The sequence below is a fragment of the Arachis ipaensis genome, chromosome B8 (genome assembly GCF_059453495.1).
Source record: "Arachis ipaensis isolate K30076 ecotype BB chromosome B8, ASM5945349v1, whole genome shotgun sequence".
NCBI classification, from domain to species: domain Eukaryota; kingdom Viridiplantae; phylum Streptophyta; class Magnoliopsida; order Fabales; family Fabaceae; genus Arachis; species Arachis ipaensis.
The window spans coordinates 134,937,905-134,961,413 of NC_142443.1; the positions used below are offsets into that span (position 1 = coordinate 134,937,905).

Genomic DNA, 23,509 nt, shown 5'->3' on the forward strand with positions numbered 1-23,509 from the left:
AATCTTGTGATAAATGACAGAAATAAAATTAAATCTTTTTAAGTAGTTGTGTTTATTTGTTATCAACTGTCCAAATGTTCATTGCCTTCGCAAATCTTCTATTAGCTATAACAACACTAATATTCTATTTCTACATCCACAAGATTTTAATTTTTAAAAGATGTGTATATTCTTAGATTAAGCTATTTAGAAATCAGTTAAGAAGTATTCTAAAAATAGTTGTTTTTGTTAAATAGTTCTTAACAAATGCATGATACATCAAAATAATAAATGGTTAATGCATCATGATAACATTGTCCAATGTTTATTAATATTATTACATTTATTTAGGCTGTCACAAATTAAAACAGAGAAACAGAATGCATATTCCATGCAACACGCAAAAGCAAATCCAATAAGCAGCACCTAAATATGCATTTTTCCCGTAACTAACTCTGATTATTATTTTCTATGATCCAAAATTTTCCCTTTGATTTCAACCGAGTTTCTTCTTCTTACGTCCAATTCAACAGAGTCTAACAACAACAACAATAATTCATGCAGTTCAAAACGTGACGCTAAATTCAAAATTCTTTCCTCACATTTTTTTCCCTTGAATTTTACATGTAACAAGAAAAACAAAGATATATCTCTATTATAGTAATAATCATCATCAACTTTGGTTGATTTTGAAACCATTATTGTAGTGACTGTGTGAATTTAGAAGATTCCGATTTTTTCTTTTTTTTTTTTTCTTTTCCCATTTTTTCTTGGGAAATTAAAGTGTAAGAAAAGATGGGTGTAGATTACTATAGTATATTGAAGGTAGAAAGAAATGCAACGGAAGATGATTTAAAGAAAGCATACAGGAAATTGGCAATGAAATGGCATCCTGACAAGAACCCTAACAATAAGAAAGAAGCTGAAGCCAATTTCAAGCAAATCTCTGAGGCCTATGAGGTAACAAACAAAATTCTATTGCTTTGTAAATGAAATTTGCAACAATAGCTGAAATGATTTGGTTGGTGATTTCTTATAAGGTTAAGATTTAGGATTTTTTATGTGATTAGGAAAATTGGTGATTTTGTGATTTATAGTATAAATATTTGAGGGTTTTGTGGTATGTGGATTCTGAGCTGATGTTTATGATGAAAACTTTAAAGATGGAAAAGAAATCTTCGGTTTATGCTTTTGTAACTTCATCGCATTCATTGTTCCATGAAAATTATCTATCAATATCTTGCTTTATGACCAATACCATGTTGGTTGTGTTAGACAAATTCGTCTATACGGGTGGCAAATGGGCCGAAATCTACCAGATCAACTCGCATAACTCGCTAAAAAAAGGCGAGTCGAGTTAGAAATTTGAGACCACCATAATAAAAAATCTTGTCTAACCCGCACCGACTAATCCATGAGTTTTGGTGGGGCTTGCCCGGCGAGCCTGTCATTCTTTTTTTTAAGTTATAATTTGGACTATGTTTGATTGATTAGAGACTTCGACAATATTTAATTATATGTTTTGGACAATGTTGGTTTCATTACTTTGTTTTAAAAAACTTGGTTGACGATTATGTTTATTAGATATTTAAAATTATAATTTTTTTTATGTTTTTAGAAATTATAAGTTTATTAAAATGGAAAGTTTTGAGATTGAATAGCGATTGGATGTGGAAGAATTTTGATATTTTTTTTTGCTCTTCCAAAAATATTATTTGTACAATGATTGAAGTTGTTTGCATTAAACTTTTTTCGTTAATAACTCATGCAAATAGTCTGTAACATATTAGAAGTTAAAAACTTTAAGCAAAATTGTAGCGACTAAAAGAACAAGAAGAAAAAATAAGGCAAAAAATAAAATGAGTGAAACCAATACTATAATTGCTTTGGGGGGAAAAAGTTTAGACAATTTTTAACTATTCAAATTACATTGTTCATTTAATTATTTATTTTTGTGAATTTAGGTATTGAGTGATCCTCAAAAGAGGGTGATTTATGATCAGCAAGGAGAGGAAGGTTTGAAACATATGCCACCACCTGGGAATGAACCAACAAATGGATTCAACCCAAGAAATGCAGAGGATATCTTTGCAGAGTTCTTTGGAGACAACCCTTTTGGATTTGGATCATCTGGACCTCATGGAAGGTCCAGGTTCCAAACCGACGGAGGCGGATCATTCAGCGGATTCCATGCGCCGCTGAAGAAGCCGCCTCCTGTTGAGAGCAAGTTGGCATGTAGTTTGGAAGAGTTGTACACTGGTTCCACAAGAAAAATGAAGATCTCAAGGATTGTTATGGATGCTAATGGGTGAGTATGTAGTATCTTAATCTCTATTTCTTCAAGAAAATTGATTTGCTATTTACTCTTCAAAATAACGAGTTAATTCAAACCAATCTGAATTGGTCGAATAGTCAGTTCACTTGTCCACTTAAGCAAGTGTCGAGAGTTTAAATCCCGTCTTGTACATGCAGCAACTCATTGGTCAAATATAAACCCTTAAAGGAGTATAAACTTCTATTGTGGTCTTATTATTGCAATCTCACAAATCAAAATTGCTTTTGTAGGAGGCCAAACCCAGAAACTGAGATATTAACAATTGACATAAAGCCAGGTTGGAAAAAAGGAACAAAGATCACATTCCCAGACAAAGGTAACCAGCATCCAAACCAGCTTCCAGCAGACCTTGTTTTTATGATTGATGAGAAGCCACATAATTTATTCAAGAGAGATGGCAATGACCTTATTATCACAAAAAATGTGTCGCTGGCCGAGGCCATCGGCGGCACTTCAGTGAACATTACAACACTCGACCGGCGCGAATTGTGCATACCGGTGACTCATATCATTAGCCCGGGTTACGAGTTGACTGTCCCAAAAGAAGGGATGCCTATAACAAAGGAGCCAGGACATAGGGGTGACTTGAGGATCAAGTTTGAGGTTAAGTTCCCCACAAAGTTGTCACAAGAGCAAAGGGCAGGGCTCAGGAGAGCATTGGGTGGTTGAAATTGGAATCATTTGAGAATTTGTATTCTCTTCACACTCCTTTTGTTTCACATTTTGTGTCAGATACACTTTGTATTCATATACATCGATTCTTCAAAGGAAAAGTGATTGGTGAATGTACATAGAACTTTTACCCTTTTGAAAAATGGTTCCAGTTAAACCACTCATTTCCTATGGTCCTATATTGTTTCTAGTCTATGATGTTCAATGGAAATGAATCAAATGATGTTGAGATGTTATTGTCAATGTTTATAAATACTTAGTGGCTTTGTGTTTTTTTTTTGTGTGTGTTTTTCCTATTGTTTAAGTTATCCTTTGCTGCATATAAAAAAAATTGGTGGAAAAAGAAAAAGTAAAAAACTTACCATTCATATTATTTTTATAATACTATGTAACCAAAAATGAATTTATTGAGTGATAAACACGTTTTTGATAGTCTCAAATTCAGGTTTTAAAATAGACAAAATGATTTTTACTAAAAAAAACCGTCACAAATTTTTATTAAGTGTATTTCACACAACTATCAACATGTTCTTCCATATTGAGAATAATTTACATTTTCTTTTCATGTGTTTGATTTAAGAGAAAATCCATAAAAGTTGTATTTAATATTTAGAGAAATAATATTGTCACTCTTAGTTTTTGTAATGTCACTTCACGCGTGATTTTTTTTTTGTATTGTTTATCAAAATAGAAGGTAATGTCTATTTTTAATATTTAATAAAATTTTTAAAAAGTATGAAATAATGTATATGTGTATATTATAATAAGAGTAATTTACTTAATTAAACCCGTTAAAGTTGAATACTATCAAATTGTCCTAAATGAAAATGCATTACAATTTTATCCTCCAACTTTTTATAGAAATGGTGGCACTGCTACTAGTTTTACGAAAAAAATATATATATAAAACCTGTGAAAGTACCATGATTTATGCTTTCAAAAAAAAAGTAATAAATCGTGGGTTTATTTTGGTTTTATGCTTAAACAAAGACAACCATTTATGGCCAGAAGTAAATGCTATGATCCATAGCTACTGACACGGATCCGAGACACGACACGATATGAGATTCATAAATATATTAATTTTAAAATTTTATAAGACACGGTGACATGTATATATATAAAATATAAAGTATTTTTTAGATAAATTGTAATGATATTTTAATATTTTATTGATATTAGAATATAAATTAATTTGTTAATTATTTGTAATATCTTTTTTTAATTATATAAAGTATTTAAAATATTTTTGTTGTAATAAATAATAATATATACTATTTCTAAATTCATTTTCAACAATACATGTTAAGAATAACGTTGGATACGCTGACACGTGATGGTATTTAAGTGTGTCCAAGTATATTCGAAAAAGTTTTTTATTTCTTATTAAGACACAGTTGGACACAGCAAATACGCGTATCGAACAAATGTCTCGTATTTAAAATGTGTCCGACACACAAATATGACAACTCAATAAAGTATTTATACTTTGCAGAACTGTACATGTACTTTTGATACATGGGCATTTACCATGATTCACTCTTAAAGGAGCTTAAACCCGTTAATCTCCCATGATTTAGTTACGAAAAAAGCAAAATGTGAATACCATAAAGATTTTATAATTATTTTTACGTAAAAATATTTTTATTTTATTATTAGATGATAAATTATAAAATTTAATTATGATATAATATAAAAATATTATCTTTATTTAAAGTATGTCATAATTAATTAGAATGGGAAAGGTGGATCCAGCTTTCATCCAAGAACTCAGTAAAGCAGAAGGGATTCCTATGATTAAGAGAAAAAGACACTTTTACCCTTAAAATGCTTGTGAAGAAAATTGTCCGTACATGCAAATAGTGGGGGATCTTTCAGTCACTATAAAAAAATAACTCACTTTATCTCTTATTATAATCCCAATTAATAAAGAGATTAAGAGAAACAACTTTTCATGATTAGTGAGAGATAAAGCCTTAGCACACAACATTAATTAGTTTCACATACATACCCTTTTTGTTGTCCAGAAATGTATGCCAAGAATATGCTAAGGACATGGTGAAACTAGCATTGGAGTTGATGGAACTTATTACTCTGAGCTTAGGTTTGTCACGAAAACGATTCCATGGGTTAAGACCAAGAAGACAAATGAGATTTTCATAAGAACAAGAGTAAGAGGAAAAAAAATGGCAAACCGTAATCAGTGAAGGTGACATCTTTCAAGAATTTTTTTTTCGTGTAAAGAGATTTTGCATTGTAAAATTTTTTGTAGGTGATATCAAATTGCTTGGAGTGCTAACATTTTCTCCCCCATTTGAATCGAGAGTCTTAGCAACCATCAAAACAAAAAATATTAATTAGGAACAAATAGAAAAAATGATCAGGTCATAACAGGATTCCCATGCACATAAATAGTAGGTGTATCACAGGCATATAATATATAGTTGCATACTTGCATGTCAAATTGGCCATAAACCGCGGTTACAAGTTGGGTTTCTCATATTGTACACGACAGGAATAAATCGTTGGTCCAAACTCCAAACTAGGTTTTATGTTTTTATTTAAAATTTGTAGGCGACTTAGGATTTACAGAAAAGGACAAATAGGTCCCTAACTTTTTGTTCTGCAGAAATTTTTGTCAATGACCATTGAAAAATACTTTTAAGTTTCTGATCTTCACGAAACTTGGACGGATCAGTCCCTCCATCCAAATGCCTCCGTCAGGGACTAATCCGTCCAAGTTTTGTGAAGGTCAGGGACTTAAAAGTATTTTTTAATGATCAAAAATGAAAATGTCCGCGGGACAAAAGGTCAAGAACCTATTTGTCCTTTTCTGTAGGATTTATATAAATATTGGGAGGATAAAATTATAGGAATATTCCATTTAGACCAATCTATTAGTATCTATCTTCAACTAAATTAAATAAGTAAATTACCTTTATAATAATGTAACTATTTTTAATTAATAATTTTAATATAAATACAAATACAAATAAATATAATAAAAATATTTGACTAAATTTAAGTTTAATATTTAAAATATGTTTTGTTTCTCTCTCCATTCTCTCTATTTTTTTTTCTCTCCATTTTACACATTTTTATTTTTAATATTAGATTAATAATGGTATTTTTTTGAATTGTGATCTGCTGTGATATTTTTCTAAAATGTGGGATGATTTAATTTAAGAAATACAAATTAGACCGTCTGATCTTTACGAAATACAGAAATCAGACCGTTCGATTTCTATACTCGAACTCTCCGATTTGTGTACTCTAACTTTTTTTTAATTTTTTAAACACAAATCGGAGGATCCGATTTGTGTACCTCTCATAATTTTAAAAAATACCAAAAATTATAATGTTAAAATATACTAGTGTAAAACCTGGACTACACCCGGATCAAACACTATTCCATTATAATATTTATTGATATTTATTTATTGATATTAATAATTATTATTTTTAATTTAAAAAGATCTTTATATATAAAAATTTATTATACAGTGTATATTGATGGGACATGGATTGTTAAAAATACTCATTCAGTATTTTAATAGATGGAACATGAATTTTTAAAAATGCTCATTCAGTATTTTTTCATTGATACTACGGAGTTACAGAGAGTTCTATGCATTTTATATTTTAAAATTAACACTCTTTTGTAGTAAAAGAACTTTACCTGCCAAAACAAAATCTAGTTGTACTTACTGGTATACCATCAGATCACATAGACATCATAATATACATAAAAAATCTCTTATAACATAAGATTTTGTTGTCTATATTTAGTGTAAACTCTATTGGAATTAAGTTGTTTGCACCTTTTAAAAAATGGGAGAAGTGATTTGTAAAAACCAAAAAGATTTTTTATATCCTTGCCAACAGCATAATTCTAGTGAACAGATTATTTAATTAGACATGTCCAAACATCAATTAACATATACATAATGTTAGTGATTCTGGAAGGATATATTAATTTTGTTGAAATTTTTTTAATATCTACTTACCAAGGCCTGTGTGAGAATTCTAATTATATCAGTCCCAAACAAACATAGTTAACAACAAAATTAACACATTGATCATTCTCAATAACTACCATTCTCCAACATAACCATGATATCATTTCGCTCTTAAAAATTCATTCTCACAAAAAGGTAGAGCCTTCATCATAACTCTCTCCAATCACCATAACACAGAGATCAATAAATAGGACTGATATAATAATATAGATTTAATTATATAAATTCATTGATGATATAAGTAATTATTAGTTATATCATGATTGACACAATACAAATATGAACCAATTATTTTTGGACCAATCTCAATTGCACAAACATTACCATAACGATAGTAATTATTACAAATTTATAATGCATTTATGCATTTTTTTCATAAGAAATTTCATTATCTAGTTACCTCACTAATAAAGAAGAGTGTTAAAGAGTAATATGAGAGATACTATTTCAGTGGTTTATACGTTATTAAGCAAAAAAGAAATACTTAAATTAATTTTTTTGAAGAAAAGTTGAAAAGGAGAATAAAATGAATTTGCAAGGACAAAAAAAAATACTAACTTGTGATTTGAATTACATGGACAACTTTGATCTTATGAAGAATAGCTACCCTTTTAATTCTATAATTTATTTCCTCCCTTATTAAAAATTTAATAACAGAACAAAAATAAAAAACTAACTAAATAAATAAAAAGAATAATGTAAGGATATCAAAGGTTAAAGAGTATTCAATAATAATAATAATAATAATAATAATAATAATAATAATAACACCTTATGTTTCCCATGAACTGGCACTTGGCACCAGTCTTTACCACCGCTTTCATTAAACTTTCAGGCATAATTTTTTTTTCTTTATTTTTTTATAACAAAATAATATTTAGAATGCAATCATCACAAAAAATTCAAATAAAACAAAGAGAACTAAAGATATATACCTCTTCTCATCTTTAGAAAGTGACTTCTTCTTTGGTGGTGCAAGGTCTTGTCTAGTTCATTCACAACCATATTCACTAACAACAACAACATTCAGTGAATTTCGTAAATATGATTTTAGCTTCTAGTTATCTACTACCACTGCAAAAAAAAAAAAAATAGATCACATTCAATTTATCTAAGTTTACCTTAACATTGTTAGTATTAGCTTGCCATTTGTCTTCATATCAGCATTTAGAATTTCACCCAGTTTAAGAACATGTATAAAAAATCAGCTTTATTTTTGCCAAGAATCGTGTTCATTGTTAAAGAGTTTCAATTTTTCAAAGAGTATTTGCCTAACATCAATGTCGTGAGTTTGTTAACATCAATGTCGCAAGATTTTAAAAGAAAGTTATCAAATTCGCCGTATCCAAGGACAAATAACACCTTTTTACCATCTAAGCCATTACTAAAGTTAGTGTGAAGCCAACAATTAATCATTATGAAAACCAAATTTCAATGAAATTGCATTTATAAGAATTAAGAGGCTCAACAAAATATTAATATACGAAATTTCTAGCTGAGTATCTAAAAAGAAGAAGAAAAAGGAGCAAGCTAATGCTGTAATCCAGGAAACAAAGCATTATAATGAAAAAGTTCAACATACTGTTTTAGATAAAAGAAAAGAAAATCATCCTTCCAGCCCACATCTTATTGGTACAACTATGATAGAATAAGATATATACTGAAATTTTTTTAACAAAAATTTGTATTTCTCTATCAAGTAAATACAAATAAAAGAACAGTCTGGTATGATAAATTATACAGAATTGATATGAGAATTGATATGCAATTCTAAATTACATTTCTATTCAGAAAATTCTAAATCCTAAGCCTTTGCAACGAAGCATTAAGAATATCAATAATTCCATCAAAACTACCAAGTTTGGAACCCATCAAAGAGATAAAATTACTAAACTAACCTCTTCTTTTAAAGGAATCATAGACAATTTCAATCAGAAAATATTGCTGTCAACCTGTTGTTTCTTAATTCAAACACATTAAAATACAAAGTAATTAGTATGTTAGGTAAAATGTTTATTTGACTACTATATTCTTGATTTAGCTACTTGATCTATTATACTTTATGTATGCTCCTGCAAAATTCAGAATTCAAATTAATTCACCAATTTATGTTCATGAAATATATCAAATAGACTAAACAGAAACATTAACAAAAATTAATTTCAATTATATGATAATGGCACTGGTTATTAATAACCAATTTATATTTTTCTAAATAAATTTATTTTAAAAAATATCTTTATTATAATTATATTACAATATTACAATTAAATTGTAATATTTAATGAATAATGCACAATTATACTAATTTAAGAAAATATCTTTATTATCTATTTATTCTATTATATAAAAATCAGATTTTTGCATTTGATAACAGAACTGATGCGACATGCTCTTAAGGTGTTTCCTGATTTGTTTCATTTAATTCATTAAAGCAAATCAATTATAATTAATTAAATATATCAATTAATTAATTTAATTAATTATATTAATTATTTGATTTGATTGGAGTAAATATCGAACTATTTAATAAATAATAAATATGATAACGAAATATATGAATTAATTTAATTAGTTTATTTTTCTCAATACCCTCTATTTATATAAGATCAAATGTTTTTTACTTATTCGCTTTCTTTTCTCTCTCTCCCTCCTCTCCTCCTTCCCTCCCCTCCCCTCTCTCTCTCTCGTGTTTAGGTACAATTTTTGTAATTTATTGAATTTTTGTTTCTTTTATCTTTATTTATACATTTTATTTTTTTATATTTTTTAAAATTTTTATTTATTTTAATTGCTTATTATTAGACGCACACTTTTTTTTATTTTAGCTTATGATTAACAAAAAAATGTGTGATTTTTATGTTGTTTTTAAATAATCTTACTATAATTTTATTTTGTAATATTCTATTTTGTCATGTGTACTTCAATTCACACACACACAAATATATATGTGTGTATGTATATTGTCTTTTTTTGTGATTCACAATTAATATATACATTGTTTGTGTATGTGGTTTATATGTTAATGTTTTTATTGATTCTCTTTATTTTATTTTATTTTTTTGTGTGTCTCTTTGTTGCTCTTTATTTTAATTATATATATTCATTGATTTTCTTGTATTAACGCTCTTTTTATTTGAAATATCGTGACAATTTAGAGTGTATGTTGTGACCCATATGATATTCGTTAATTTAGTGTATCTTTTTAGATAGTTTATGTTATAATATATTTAAGGAGTTGACTTAAAATTATAATATGATATATAAATTTATAATATGATTTATAGTATGTTAAAATATTAGGACATTATACATCTTATAACGTTGTTTCAGTTTGTTGCCATTACGAGAATGACTATAATCTATACGTGTCTAAGGACTAGAATAGATTAAATATTATTTAAATAATTTATTTCTAATATTGGTATTTGATTAAATTAGTTTTAGAGAAATTTAAATTATTGACTCAATTTATATATTACGACTATTCTTTTTGAATATATTGTTTTTATATTTTTAATATAAAATTTTTTTTTCTGATTTTTAAATATATTTTCTTTCTCATTTTATATTTCAGATTAGTAATGTAATTATTAAAAAAAATGTATTTAAAAAAAAGAAAAAGAAATATTAAAACATCACTATTTAAAAAAAAAAGAAAAATACGTGAAAAAAAGAAAAACGAAAAATTGAAAAATTAAAATATCACTATTAGAAAAAAACTGTTAATATGCGTATGAATGGAGTCGGAATTGAGGAATATATATAGATATAAAAAATAAAAAATTATTGCACGATTATAGAATAAAAAATAATCATATATATAAAACGAAATAATTATAACAAAAAATAATTAATATATATGATTTAGATATTTTTAATAACCGGTAACATAGAGTTTAACAAAATATAATTCACATATTTTTTTTATTTATGTATATATATATATATATTAAGAAAAACTACCGTAATATATATATATATATTATATATATATATATAGAATTATTTAACAAAATTAATATATAAGGTTATGAAAAGTTCTATCCAAATTTGATAAGAACAAGACAATTTACAAAGAAATAGTTCTTATGGATAGTAATGTATATGTATAGAAATGATGTTAGGTCCATTTTATAAATATTTTTGGTTCATATATTTTAATGTTTTTAATAACCGGTAACATAGAGTTTAATAAAATATAATTCATATATTTTTTTATTCATGTATATTATAGAATTATTTATATATATGTATATATATTAAGAAAAACTACCGTAATATATATATATATATATATATATATATATAGAATTATTTAACAAAATTAATATATAAGGTTATGGAAAGTCTCATCCAAATTTGACAAGAACAAGCGACTTACATAGAAATGGTTCTCATGGATGATAAGGTAAGTTAATTATTTTCCATTATTCTTTCAAGTGATGCTAGGTCCAATTTATAAATATTTTTTGTTCATATTTTAAATTTATTTGATAAGTAAACCCTTGCACGCGAACAAAGACAGTGCGATTTTATAGATTTATAAGTACTAATAGTCTTTATATTTAATTTGTTTTATAGTATGATAATAACTAATATATTTATTGGTGGATTTAACTATTACTATATTATTTATGATCACATTCAGTATATATCTCTGATTTATTGAAAAAAATATATTATTAAAACCGATTAATAACTATTTTAGAATTAATCCGATTAACACTAAATAAAAAAAAACAATACATAACATGTTACTTTTTTAAATTATTATAATTCAAATTAATTTTAAAAAAATAATTTAAAATTATAATTTCAATCTTAATTCTTATCACGTGCATAGCATATGGATAATTATACTTGTTAACAACAAAAATACAGCTGCAAGTCCCGGAATAAAATCATTTTCAATTTAAATTTGAATCAAAATCCTGCCCAGTTGCTTCTTTATTTGAGAATTGCCAGATGTCCAACTTTAAGAGCAAATACTTATCAAACACACACAGTTCTATGTGTCGAATATAGAACGCTCCACTTGTCACTCACAGACCACTCTACTACTCTCCTATTATATATTAATAGATAATAAATATTATATCTTAATAGATAAATTTCTCATCTTACTTCTATATCTAAATTTTTTAGCCTCCATTTTATTGTGAACAAAACCTTGGCTTAGTTTGATTTTGTTGCAAAACCAAATCAAATCTTCAACTTGAGCTTAAGCAATAAATGAATGGAAAAGGAAAAAGGGCATCTGTGTCTCTTTGACACACAGCAAGAATACACGGATAGAATTATGACACCTGTCTGGCTGTCTCTACTATTTTTACACTTTCAAAACTAAAAAATTGAATATAAAATAATTTGGTTATAAATTCTATTTTCAAAAGAGGTTAATTAAATTATTTATTCAAATAGACTCTTAGACTAGTTTGGAAGTTAATTTTTTATATATACGTATTTCAGTTGATATATAAACGTAAAAGCAAAGATACATTTTATCGGTACTTTTAAATATTTAAAACTAAAATAAAAAATGTTTACGAGTTACAAATTTAGACTAAAACATCTGCTCCTTTTTGTGTGGACAGCCAACGTAAAAAAAGTACGGTGTAGAATTTACAACTTACCATTTACGATGTAAAATTTTAATTTTAAAAAAAAATCCTTAATGCATAGAATGAACCAAATGCAAATCTTAGTATCAGGAACAAGCGCATTCAATATGTTTACAGCATCATATTATTCACCAGATCACCTAGACTTGGCTATCTGAAACATGAAAAAAGATAAAATATAGCCATTTGTTTGCTTCACATGGTAAAGAAAAAGATGCTACAAAAGTAAAAGAAAAAAAAAGTTTGACATAAGCTTACAAAGGAGCTAACCTAACCTATATGCTAAAACAAACTAAAATCCCCTACTTCTAGTAACATTTTCAGGCCACGTGCCTTGCATAGGAGCACCATAGTGCTGTCCACCACTTGGTTGCAGGTGGTTGTTTCCCTGGTTAGGAGGAACCCAATTTGGACCAATATTTCTTTGGCCATGTGTCACATTCATAGGTGGTTGAAGATGTGGTGGTGTTGGCAGAGTCGGTGAACCTGGGAAAGATTGATTCATCAAGTGAGGTCTAAGGTGAAAGTTTTGTTGGTGCAATGCCAATTGGGGTGGTGGTGGTGGTGGGAACTGGTGGTTCTGTTGTGAGTTTTGCGGCTGCCATTCAGGTATATCATCATCATCATCATTCCAAGGTTGGATTGAACCACCAAATTTGTCTTGCCAATTTCCTGAATGATGTGAATTTACTTTGCTTTGACCATATTTGTGCACAAGCTCCCTCATTTGATCAACAGGGCGTGATGGGGCCTGGTTAACCATTTGGAATGGAACCATACCTGGTGGTCCCCTAGGTCTTTGGACCATGTGTGATGATGTGTTTGGACCACCCATGAAACTGAACTCAGGTAGGTCATCCTCGGGCCGGGCCTGATGAGGCCCAAACCCAGGAGGAATGTCATCATCATCATCATCAACACCATTCGGTGGTGGATTAGAGGGATTAGCAACATTCACATTCAAATTACTACTACCATCTTGCTGTCTCCTAGAGAAGTATTGTTGCCTTTTAGAGCTACTACTACTACTATGTTTGTGTTGTGATGAAGCGGTGGGTGAAATTGTTGACGAAATTAAATTAGTTTTTCTCCATACAATAATACCAATTAGGCCATTATCAATAGAATTAACTGCCTCAATTTGTTCCTTTGGAAGTATCTTGCTCAGCATTTCAACTGTTTTGTTATGAGGTGGGCAAAAGTAAAGTTCAACTCCAGACACAGGCTCAGCAAATCCCACTCTCTCATCCGTAATATAAGATTCAGCCACCTGTAATCATACAAAAGAAGAAAAAACATAAATCTAATATAGAAAAACATAATGCGCCGAAAAGCATAGAGACATAAGACAATGTAACATTTTCATCATAACCATTACCTCACGAAGTGTTGATTGCTGGCTAGGTGAAGACCCTTTCGAAACGAAGTGTACGACCTGCAATCAATAGTCAACAGAGATTTATACACTGCCAAAAAGGAAAGTGAAATGTGACAAAATAACACATTTTTTAAAGCAAACATCAGGCAGCAATTCAAACCACGCTGTTACACATCCTAATTGTCCCATGCATCCCTTGGAAACTACTAAACAAGCGAGTCGATTTGGTGAAGAATAATTTTTTATATACCTTTTCACATGAAATGGTTACTGGACTTTTTAAATCCATTTTTTCTCTCACAAATACGCCAAAACATTTTTATATAACATCATTTTTAATTCAAAATTTCGTAGTTTTGAATATAAAGGTCTTAGGGAAGAAGCCTTTAAATCAGGTCACTAGATACGCCATAATTTAATTACAGAATTTCGCAAAATTTTAACTTGTAAACAATTTTACAGGTCTCACAGCCATTGTTTTACCTTCGTTATTTTAAAAACTCTACCAGCCTTAATGGAGTAATGCCTCTATCAGTATTATCTCAATCGAAGGAAAAGGCGCAAACATATTGCACTCAAGACATAATTTGCCATTAGTAAAACGAAAGGAAAGCATCGAAATGCAACGTTTCTGATCTCTCTCTTTATCATTTCTTTCTGCATGGAAGGTAACATAAACATACAAGACACAAGTACTAATTTAGTACAACAAGAAGAAACTTGAGATACCATTATAGCACGACTTCTTGACTGAGGAAGCTCTTGCAAAAATTTCTCAAATGCTTCAAGTCGAACCCTTCCCTTGATCTCAAGAAAACCAGGCCAGTCTTTTGCAGTAGTTTTCTCACCACTTCAAGAATATAAAATTAAATCAGAAAAAAATCAGTACAATTTCTAACTCTTTTAAACAAGAATAATTCGATCTTCAGCATAATAAAAGGCAATTCCACCTTTCAGACCCTCCAATCAAAGGGATAAAAACAAATAAATCCCACACAATCCTTGAAGAAGCACTAGTACATAGTTCAATATAATGTACTACCCTATATAGCATGCCCAATTAGTAATTACTACAACAATTGCAAAAGGAGATGACAGAAACAACAGATACAATAAATGTCTCTGCAAGTGTTTATGGCTAATGCTAAGGAGCAAAATTGAATAAGTAAATAACTCAAAAAAATCGGAAAAAAGTTTCGAAATGGCAATGCATGAGAGTCCAACCTGTTTAAGGCAACTTAGTATCAACAACCAACATTTTGCTCTGCTTTCAAAAATTCAAAATAATAATAATAATAATAACTACTACCAAACTGAAACCATATCATTGAACAAAAATACCCCCAACCAAATATATATATATATATATATATATATATATATATATATATATATATATATATATATATATATATATACATATAAAAGATGGCATGCAATACAACAAGTGAAATAAATAATACTTGCAGACAGACACAACTTATCAACAAATGTCCTCAGCAAAATAGTGGCAACTTGTCGTAAAAGATGTCACGAACATTTAATAAAATACCTTTTAAATATGCTTATTACTGAATCAGTCGTAGATATATTCAGTTGAAGCATTCCGTCCCAGAAGCATTCACCCTTAGTATGTACTGCAGTTTTTGCATACAAGCTATTATTGCCATGTCGCTCTTCAGCATTAAAATTACTTGTTCTCAGCTCAGCATCAACAGAAGCATTCTTCTTGTTATCCGTTAACCTTTCCTTTGCATGATCATCAGTTGGCTTCACGCCAGCTTCGCTCTCATTGCAACGTCTATCAGAAGTAGACCCAGATTCTGCATTAACCAGTTTTTCACCTTTGGCATCTAGATTTTCAGATTTATCAGGGGTGACACCAGCTTGCTCCCTTGGGGTAATATCCAAAGATTTTGATTTAGATCCAACCTTGGAATCGTCCTTGTTCGATTCAGGAGCTTCTTTACCTGATTCCATCGGTAAATTTTCAAATGGTGGCTCAGAATGAAGGGATTCCATGAATTCATCAAGAGAGACAATTGGTGGAAGAAAGTCGGGATCCTTCAGTGCATCATCTGTCATAAGGCCTTGCATTGGATCAGTCCCATCGTTGGATGAAATGGTAATGGAAAATGCATTATCCTTCTCTGAATTGCTCTTCTCACCATCCGTGTTTTTATTTTCTTTGACCACAGCAGATTTGGAAGAAGTGGCCTCCCCACTTTTTTTAGTTTTTTGACTCCTGGCTTCCCCACCTTTTCTACTTGTTAGACTTCTAGAAGATGTGGTGCCACTGGAGATCTCCTCAATGGGAACGTTATCTTCATGTTCAACTTCCACCTGAAACTCACCTTTATGTGTTTTCTTGACTAACCTCTTAATATCAACATCTGAATCAGGTAAAACCACCATTTGAGCAAGCTCTTCAGCCTTGGCTATCCGCCATTGGGAGAGTTCCTTTGAAGCAAGTTCCTCTGCTGTCATGGAACACAATTGTTCGGGACGAATGTCACCCGACATAACCTTTTCTCTTAGTTCTGGATTATTTCTATCCTTCAAATTGAATAGGAGAGACCTCCCCTTCTCTTTGTACTTCTTATTCACACCTCCAAACAATTTGAAAAGTTCTTCTTCTATCCTTGATGCTAAAACTTCAGGTAATCGTTCCTCGGGTTCTGGTCTCTGCTCTATAATATTTTGACTTTCCTTTTGATTGTCCATGCCTACCACATCAGATAATACCCATGAAAGACCATTACCCTGCAAAAGATCATCTTTCACAAAAAAACTGTCGCTGAATGGAACATCATCAGTAGTCAAAGTGTAATCTGACTGGAAGTCTTGCTTATCACAGTTCAACCCGAGTATATTTTCATTATTTGATATATTTATAGATCCCATTTCAAAATCCTTGAATTTTTCAGAAAAATCTTCACTAGAAGATGCATTATTTCTCTGCTCTCCTGTTGCATGGTCAACTGAACCAGCTGCAGAAAAAGAAGGCTGAGCAGATTCAGAAATATCTTGCCTTTGCTCTGGGGCAATATCAATGGGTGCAGGTGCTGACCCATCCCACTGAGAGTTGTTCTCTAATTTCCCATTAGTAGCAGCATCATTCATTGTGTTATTGTTCTGGGTCGGTTTATCTTGCTTAGAAACCAAGGCCAGAGCACCAGCTAATGACTCCCTCATCTTGGACCTAACACTTTCAGAAGATTCTGTTTGAACCTTGGATGGCTGCTTCATCTGCGTATTCTGATTTTTAGAATTCGAGGACCGTGGCGTACTTGATTTACTGGAAACAGATTCAGTCATCTGCACTTTTCTCTTATTGGAGACTGCCGATTGCTGAGGGCGGGGGGAGGCATTAGATGGGGATTGCATCTGCGCAGAACCTTTATTCGACAGATTAGAAGCTTGCTGCAACCAAGGTCTATTTCCCCCTTGTGCAACCCTTTTGTTGGATGTCACAGAGCTACCAGTTGATAATTCCATTGGTGCCTTCCGCTTGGGAGTTGTTACCAGTTGCTGTGGACCCATATTACTCATTCGTGCTTCTACTCGAACACTCTGCATAGCTGAATTCGATAAGCCCCGAGACCTGGGATCACCAGACCCATCTCTCAACAATCCAACATGATCATTTGCACCTCCGCGTTGCTGTGGAGTAGGATCAGCAGTTACAGAAGCCAATAACCCCATATCCATCTGTCCAGCCGTAGAATCTACTTTGGTCACAATTGGCTGCAACTGAGCCATCTGCATGCTTGGCATCGGCTCCGAAACCAGATTGTTGGACATCCTAGCCTCTATTCTCCATTAAAACCATAAATAACACCAATTCCAAGAATCCAAGCCAATATTTCAACCTGAAACAGTTAACAACAATTTGACAGCCTTATCAATTGAAGCATTCATAATTAACAACACTTTATCCTCAAAATAACCAATTCAACATCAACAATCAGATAGCAGGTAGAAGCTACAAAATCACCAACCAGACGATGATTTCTTTCATTGCAATTAAATAATAATCTCAATGTGTAAAACCCAAAAATAACCTATGCTAACTTCCACAAATCAACCGATGAAAATTTATCAAACGATATGAACAAAACAAAATAAGGGAGAAAAAGAAGTCGAAAATAATCAAAGAACAATGAATTAATCGACGGAATCTAATGGAAAATCTAGATATGAAAGACGTACCTCTAATTTCCGATCGGGAAGAGAGAGAGAGAGAGAGAGAGAGAAAGAAACACGACGGGCGGCTGTGAGAGAAGAAGAGTGGTGGGTGGAAGAGTGGGAAGTGAAAACCCTAACCCTAATAAAGCGAGTGAGGAAGGAGAAGAGGTAAGAGAATAGAACTATAGAAGATAACGATAGTGTATAAAAGAAAGGAGGTAAAGAGGAATGAGGTGGTACGAGTCTTGCTCACAATAAGAGCCGCAAAAGCATCTCTCTCTTTCACGTTCTTGATTCTTCTATAGCTTGTATGCGAAAACGCACCGTTTCGGTAGGAATTTTTAAAATAAAAAAAAAAAAAAACCTTAACTAGAATTAGTACTTGAATTATCAAAACAGATCACCAAAAAAAAAACAGATCACTTACACATCCAAGTCTTATTGTCATTCAAATTTAATTTAGGTCCGTTTGGATAGATTCATAAGTTACTTTTTTTAATTTTTAACTTATAAAAATGTGTAGTATTAATGTCTGGTATAATTTTCAAAGCAAAATTGCAACTTTATAAAAAGTTATTTTGGTACTTAACGAAAAGTTAAAAAAAATGACTTCTCTCATAATAAAAAGTTTTTTATCACTTTTTTTCTTAAAATAAGTACTTTTAGAACTAAAAAACCAAACACAAAATAACTTATTTATAAACTACTTTTAATATAAGCATTTATTATTTAAACTATTTCTTCAAAAGTAACTTAATTAAGTTGTTTACCCAAACTGTGCCTAAGTAAGTCTAACATCAACAAAAACTACTCTCATTAAAAAAACGTGTAACACACGCCAAAAATCCTAAATAAACGTTACCTTTCTCTTCGCGCTCTAATATAAAAAATCGTTCATATCTCTTACTTAAAACTGCAACAAAGAAATCTGAAATTTCTCTCAAAATCTCTCAAAAATCTTTCAAATTCTCAACAAAAACTATAGAAAAATCCAGCCTTTGAGATCATTAACAAAAAACATAACAAAAAAAAAACAAAGATTCTTCAAGGTACTTGTTCATTATGTTCAGTTTTCTCCTTTGCATTTCTACTAGTTTGGTTTAGGGTTTAGTGGGTCAAATTTCTCTAATTCAATTTTTCTTGTTTTTCTACTTGTTTGATATGTGTTTTGTTGATGATTGAGTCTTTTTGACTCCTTGTTGAAATCTGAACTCATTTTGGTTCATTTGTAAATTAATTGAGGTTCACTTGATAATGCTGTTAAGTATTGACCAAATTTTTTATTCTTTAAGTACTTTCAGTTTATTTCTTTGTTTAATTGAGGTTCATTTGGTTTCGTTTCGCTTGAATTTGCTGAACGTGTTCATGTGTGCTTGTTTAGTTAGTTATAGCTATAATATTTATCCGTTGTATACATTCGATGTATTTTTGTTGATGGTTGAGTCTTTTTTACTGCTTGTTCAAATATGAAATAATTTCGGTTCATTTTGAAGGATTACAAGTGTTCATAACACGCAACGAAAGTAATAAAGTAATCCTATTGATTTATTTTGTGCTTAAAACTTTATTGAAATAAGATGGGTTAGATGCCAATACTTGAGTACCCTAGTGAATAAAACTTTCTCTTTCGATAGTACGAAGGTACTATGTGTATCCACACCGAGGCTGATCCTTGTTGTCAACTCTCTAACCAATGGATTTAACTGAGAGATTTTTTGCAACTCCTTGCACCAGTAATTTTTCATTAAGAATTGGAATATTTATGTATGTGGAGATAAAAGAAAAACTTGTCTTCTTTTCTTTTAACATATACACATATATATAGTATGAGATTGGTGACCGATTTGTGAATCAAATTACAACTTAATTTGAAATAGAATCAATTAGGATCTTATCCATATTTAAATTTCATCATAAATAAATAATTAATTATTTAATATTCTCAATTATCATATTATTATATTCATGGTGCTAGCAAAGAATATAATAATATTCTATTTGAATTAATATAATTATTTATTTGATCTAATCAAAATAATAATTAAATGATTATTTACCAAGGATTAGAACACTCGTTAGTGTGTGACCCCATAGGTTCAATACTAAGCAAGTAGTAAATTAGTCATACTAAATTTACAACGCTGCTTGACGACCCGATAGTATGAAGTAATAATATTTTTACTAAGAACACAAGATGAACAAAAAATACAATTCCTTCCATCTTTTCTGCTCTTGGCTAACTTTTAGAGTACGGTTTGATTGTCAAACTCTAACTTGTTACCATTATTATAATGAATTATGAATGACTTAAGAAACTCATTTCTTAATTCATTCAAACCCCTTGGCCAAGGCATTGTTTATTTCATTCATTATAATCGTAGAGCTCAAACTCATTACCATAATTGATGGATTCCATTTTGACTAATCATTAATTCTACAAGTATTTAAATCATACCCAATGTCCATTCAACTAACACCGTAGGGTGTTAGGTGTCCAGAATCAAAGTATAACAAATACATTGTCAATTACTATTATAGTCGCAGATCAAAGGAAAATTCTAATATTATGTTCATCATAAGAATATCCTATTGACAAATATACGGTAACTATAACCATTAGGAATTCTTAGAGTGAGTCAGTTCAATGGTTATATCTTTATATATATAATTTAATAAATGAGATCTATTCATTTTCATCTAATGAAGACTATTATATATATATATATCCGAATCACTAATGTCCCATTTTTAGTGATTCTACGATTAAGAACAATTTAAATTAAAAGTACTAAAAAAACGTATATCTCATTATTACGATCCCTATCGTAATTATTCGTTTCTAATTTTAATTAAGGATACTATCATAAATTATAAAAGTTTATTCTTATAAAAAAATAAAAAATAAAAATAATAATAATAATAATAATAATAATAATAATAATAATAATAATTCATGATAGTATTTTATTGGACATACACACTTATCTCCAACAATCTCCCACTTGTACTAGAACCAATAACAGATTGGATCTACGGCATAGATGTATTTTCAACAAAATCTCCCACTTGCACTAGAGCCAATCAGTCATATATTTCAATCCCAATTCCCACATGTGCTTATCAAACTCTTTTGATCCAAGCACCTTAGTGAATGGGTCTGCTACATTATCCTTCCCAACAACCTTTTGAATCTCAACGTCTCCACGTTCAACGATCTCTCTTATCAAATGATATCTTTTTAAGATATGCTTAGATTTTTTATGTGATCTTGGCTCTTTTGCTTGTGCAATGGCTCCATTATTGTCGCATAGTAATGGAAGTGATTCTTTAATTGAGGGCACCACACCAAGCTCATTTATGAACTTCTTCATCCACACAGTTTCTTTAGCAGCATCTCTTGCTGCTATGTACGTAGCTTCAGTCGTTGAATCAGCTACAGTAGCTTGTTTGGAACTTTTCCAACTCACTGCACCATCGTTTAAGGTGAAAACATAACCTGAAGTAGATTTGCTATCATCTTTATCTGAGGCAAAACTTGCGTCAGTGAACCCTTTTGGTATAAGTTCAGAATCTCCATAGATGAGGAATTGGTCTTTGGTTCTTCTTAAATATTTAAAAATGGATTTAACCACCTTCCAATGTTCCTCACTGGGATTTGCCTGATATCGACTGACTACTCCTAGCGTATATGCGACATCAGGACGTGTACATGTCATGGTATACATGATAGCTCCCACTGCACTAGCATATGGTATTCTACTCATGCGTACTCTCTCTTCAAAAGTTTTAGAACAATCCTTTCTGCTGAGAGTGATTCCAATGCCTATTGGTAAATAGCATTTTTTGGAATTTTCCATGTTATACCTTTTCAATATGGTATCAATGTATATAGATTGTGAGAGTCCGAGCAACCTTTTAGATCTATCTCTATAGATCTTTATTCCTAGAATATAGGTTGTTTCTCCCAAATCTTTCATGGAGAATTGTTGAGATAGCCAAATTTTGGTATTTTACAATGCTGATACATCATTTCCTATTAGTAATATGTCATCAACATAGAGTATTAAGAAAATGACTGTACTCCCACTAAACTTTTTGTATATGCAAGGATCCTCTTCACACCGGATAAAATCGAACTTTTCGATTGTCTTATTAAAGCAAATGTTCCAACTTCTAGAAGCTTGCTTTAGCCCATAAATGGCGCCTTGCAGCTTACAAACTTTACTATGATCAGACTGAAGTGTGAAACCTTCAGGTTGTGTCATGTACACAACCTCTTTGAGTTCTCCATTAAAAAAGTTATTTTCACATCCATTTGCCATATTTCATAATCATAGTATGCTGCTATAGCAAGTAGAATTCGAATAGATTTGAGCATTGCTACAAGAGAAAATGTTTCTTCATAATCTATTCCTTCCTTTTGACGGTATCCCTTGGCAACTAGACAGGCTTTATAGGTCTCTACCTTACCATCTGCTCCAATCTTTTTCTTGTAAACCCATTTACAACCAATAGATTTTATGTCTTTTGAGAGTTCAACCAAAGTCCAAACATTGTTGATCCTCATAGACTCTATTTCGGATTCTATGGCACTCTGCCGTTTTAGACTTTCGGAACTTTGCATTGTCTCTTCATAAGTCTTAGGATCATTATCATCATAATCGATCTCATTTTCTACATCATCTTGCACCATTAGGTTTAGCCTCAGTGGTGGACGATATTTTCTTGTGGACCGTCGAAGAGATAATTCTCGTACCAAATTTGGAAGTTGCTGAACCGATTCCAAAGGTAGTTCAAGGATTGGTTCATGAATCTCTCTTTGAACTACTATCGGTTCGTTATCCTCAACTCTTGAAGATGATAAATTTGGTGTTAGTCTGAGTACATCCAAAGTTGGTTGCTCAACTTGAATTTCATATTCTTGAGCTTGTACTATTTTATTGGTTTCTTTAACTTCATCAAGTTCTATTTCTTCACCTTGTCTTCCTTCAGAAAGAAATTCATTTTCTAAAAGTGTTCCACCTCTTGCCACAAATACTTTGTGGTCAGAAGGGTGATAGAAATAATAACCCATTGTTTCTTTAGGGTAACTAATGAATCTACATTTATCGGACCTAGCATCAAGTTTATTACTTTGCAATTTCTTAACATATGCTAGAAATCCTCAAACTCTAATGTGTTTGAGATTTGGTTTTTGTCATTTCCATATCTCATATAGTGTTAAAGAAACTGCTTTAGTGGGTACTTTATTTAGCAAATATGCTGCTATTTATAAAGCATAGCTCTATAAATTCAATGGAAGATCAGTAAAACC

General features: G+C 30.6%; 3 protein-coding genes across 3 annotated transcripts; 1 reads left to right on the forward strand and 2 right to left on the reverse strand.

Moving 5' to 3' along the window:
• Positions 1-523: 523 nt before the first annotated feature.
• On the forward strand, positions 524-3,234 carry LOC107612246 (DNAJ heat shock family protein). Its single transcript, XM_016314044.3, has 3 exons — positions 524-939; positions 1,944-2,287; positions 2,545-3,234. Exons 1-3 carry the CDS (start codon positions 775-777, stop codon positions 2,981-2,983), a joined length of 948 nt encoding a protein of 315 aa, XP_016169530.1. The 5' UTR covers positions 524-774; the 3' UTR covers positions 2,984-3,234.
• Positions 3,235-12,692: 9,458 nt separating this feature from the next.
• LOC107612913 (SPOC domain / Transcription elongation factor S-II protein) lies at positions 12,693-18,473 on the reverse strand. Its single transcript, XM_016314699.3, has 5 exons — positions 18,220-18,473; positions 15,560-17,879; positions 14,737-14,857; positions 14,008-14,064; positions 12,693-13,899 (listed from the first exon to the last, which is right to left on the reverse strand). Exons 2-5 carry the CDS (start codon positions 17,809-17,811, stop codon positions 12,922-12,924), a joined length of 3,408 nt encoding a protein of 1,135 aa, XP_016170185.1. The 5' UTR covers positions 17,812-17,879; positions 18,220-18,473; the 3' UTR covers positions 12,693-12,921.
• Positions 18,474-22,456: 3,983 nt separating this feature from the next.
• LOC148549940 (uncharacterized) lies at positions 22,457-23,269 on the reverse strand. Its single transcript, XM_088495860.1, has one exon. The coding sequence runs from the start codon at positions 23,267-23,269 to the stop codon at positions 22,457-22,459; it is 813 nt and encodes a 270-aa protein (XP_088351986.1).
• Positions 23,270-23,509: the final 240 nt, after the last annotated feature.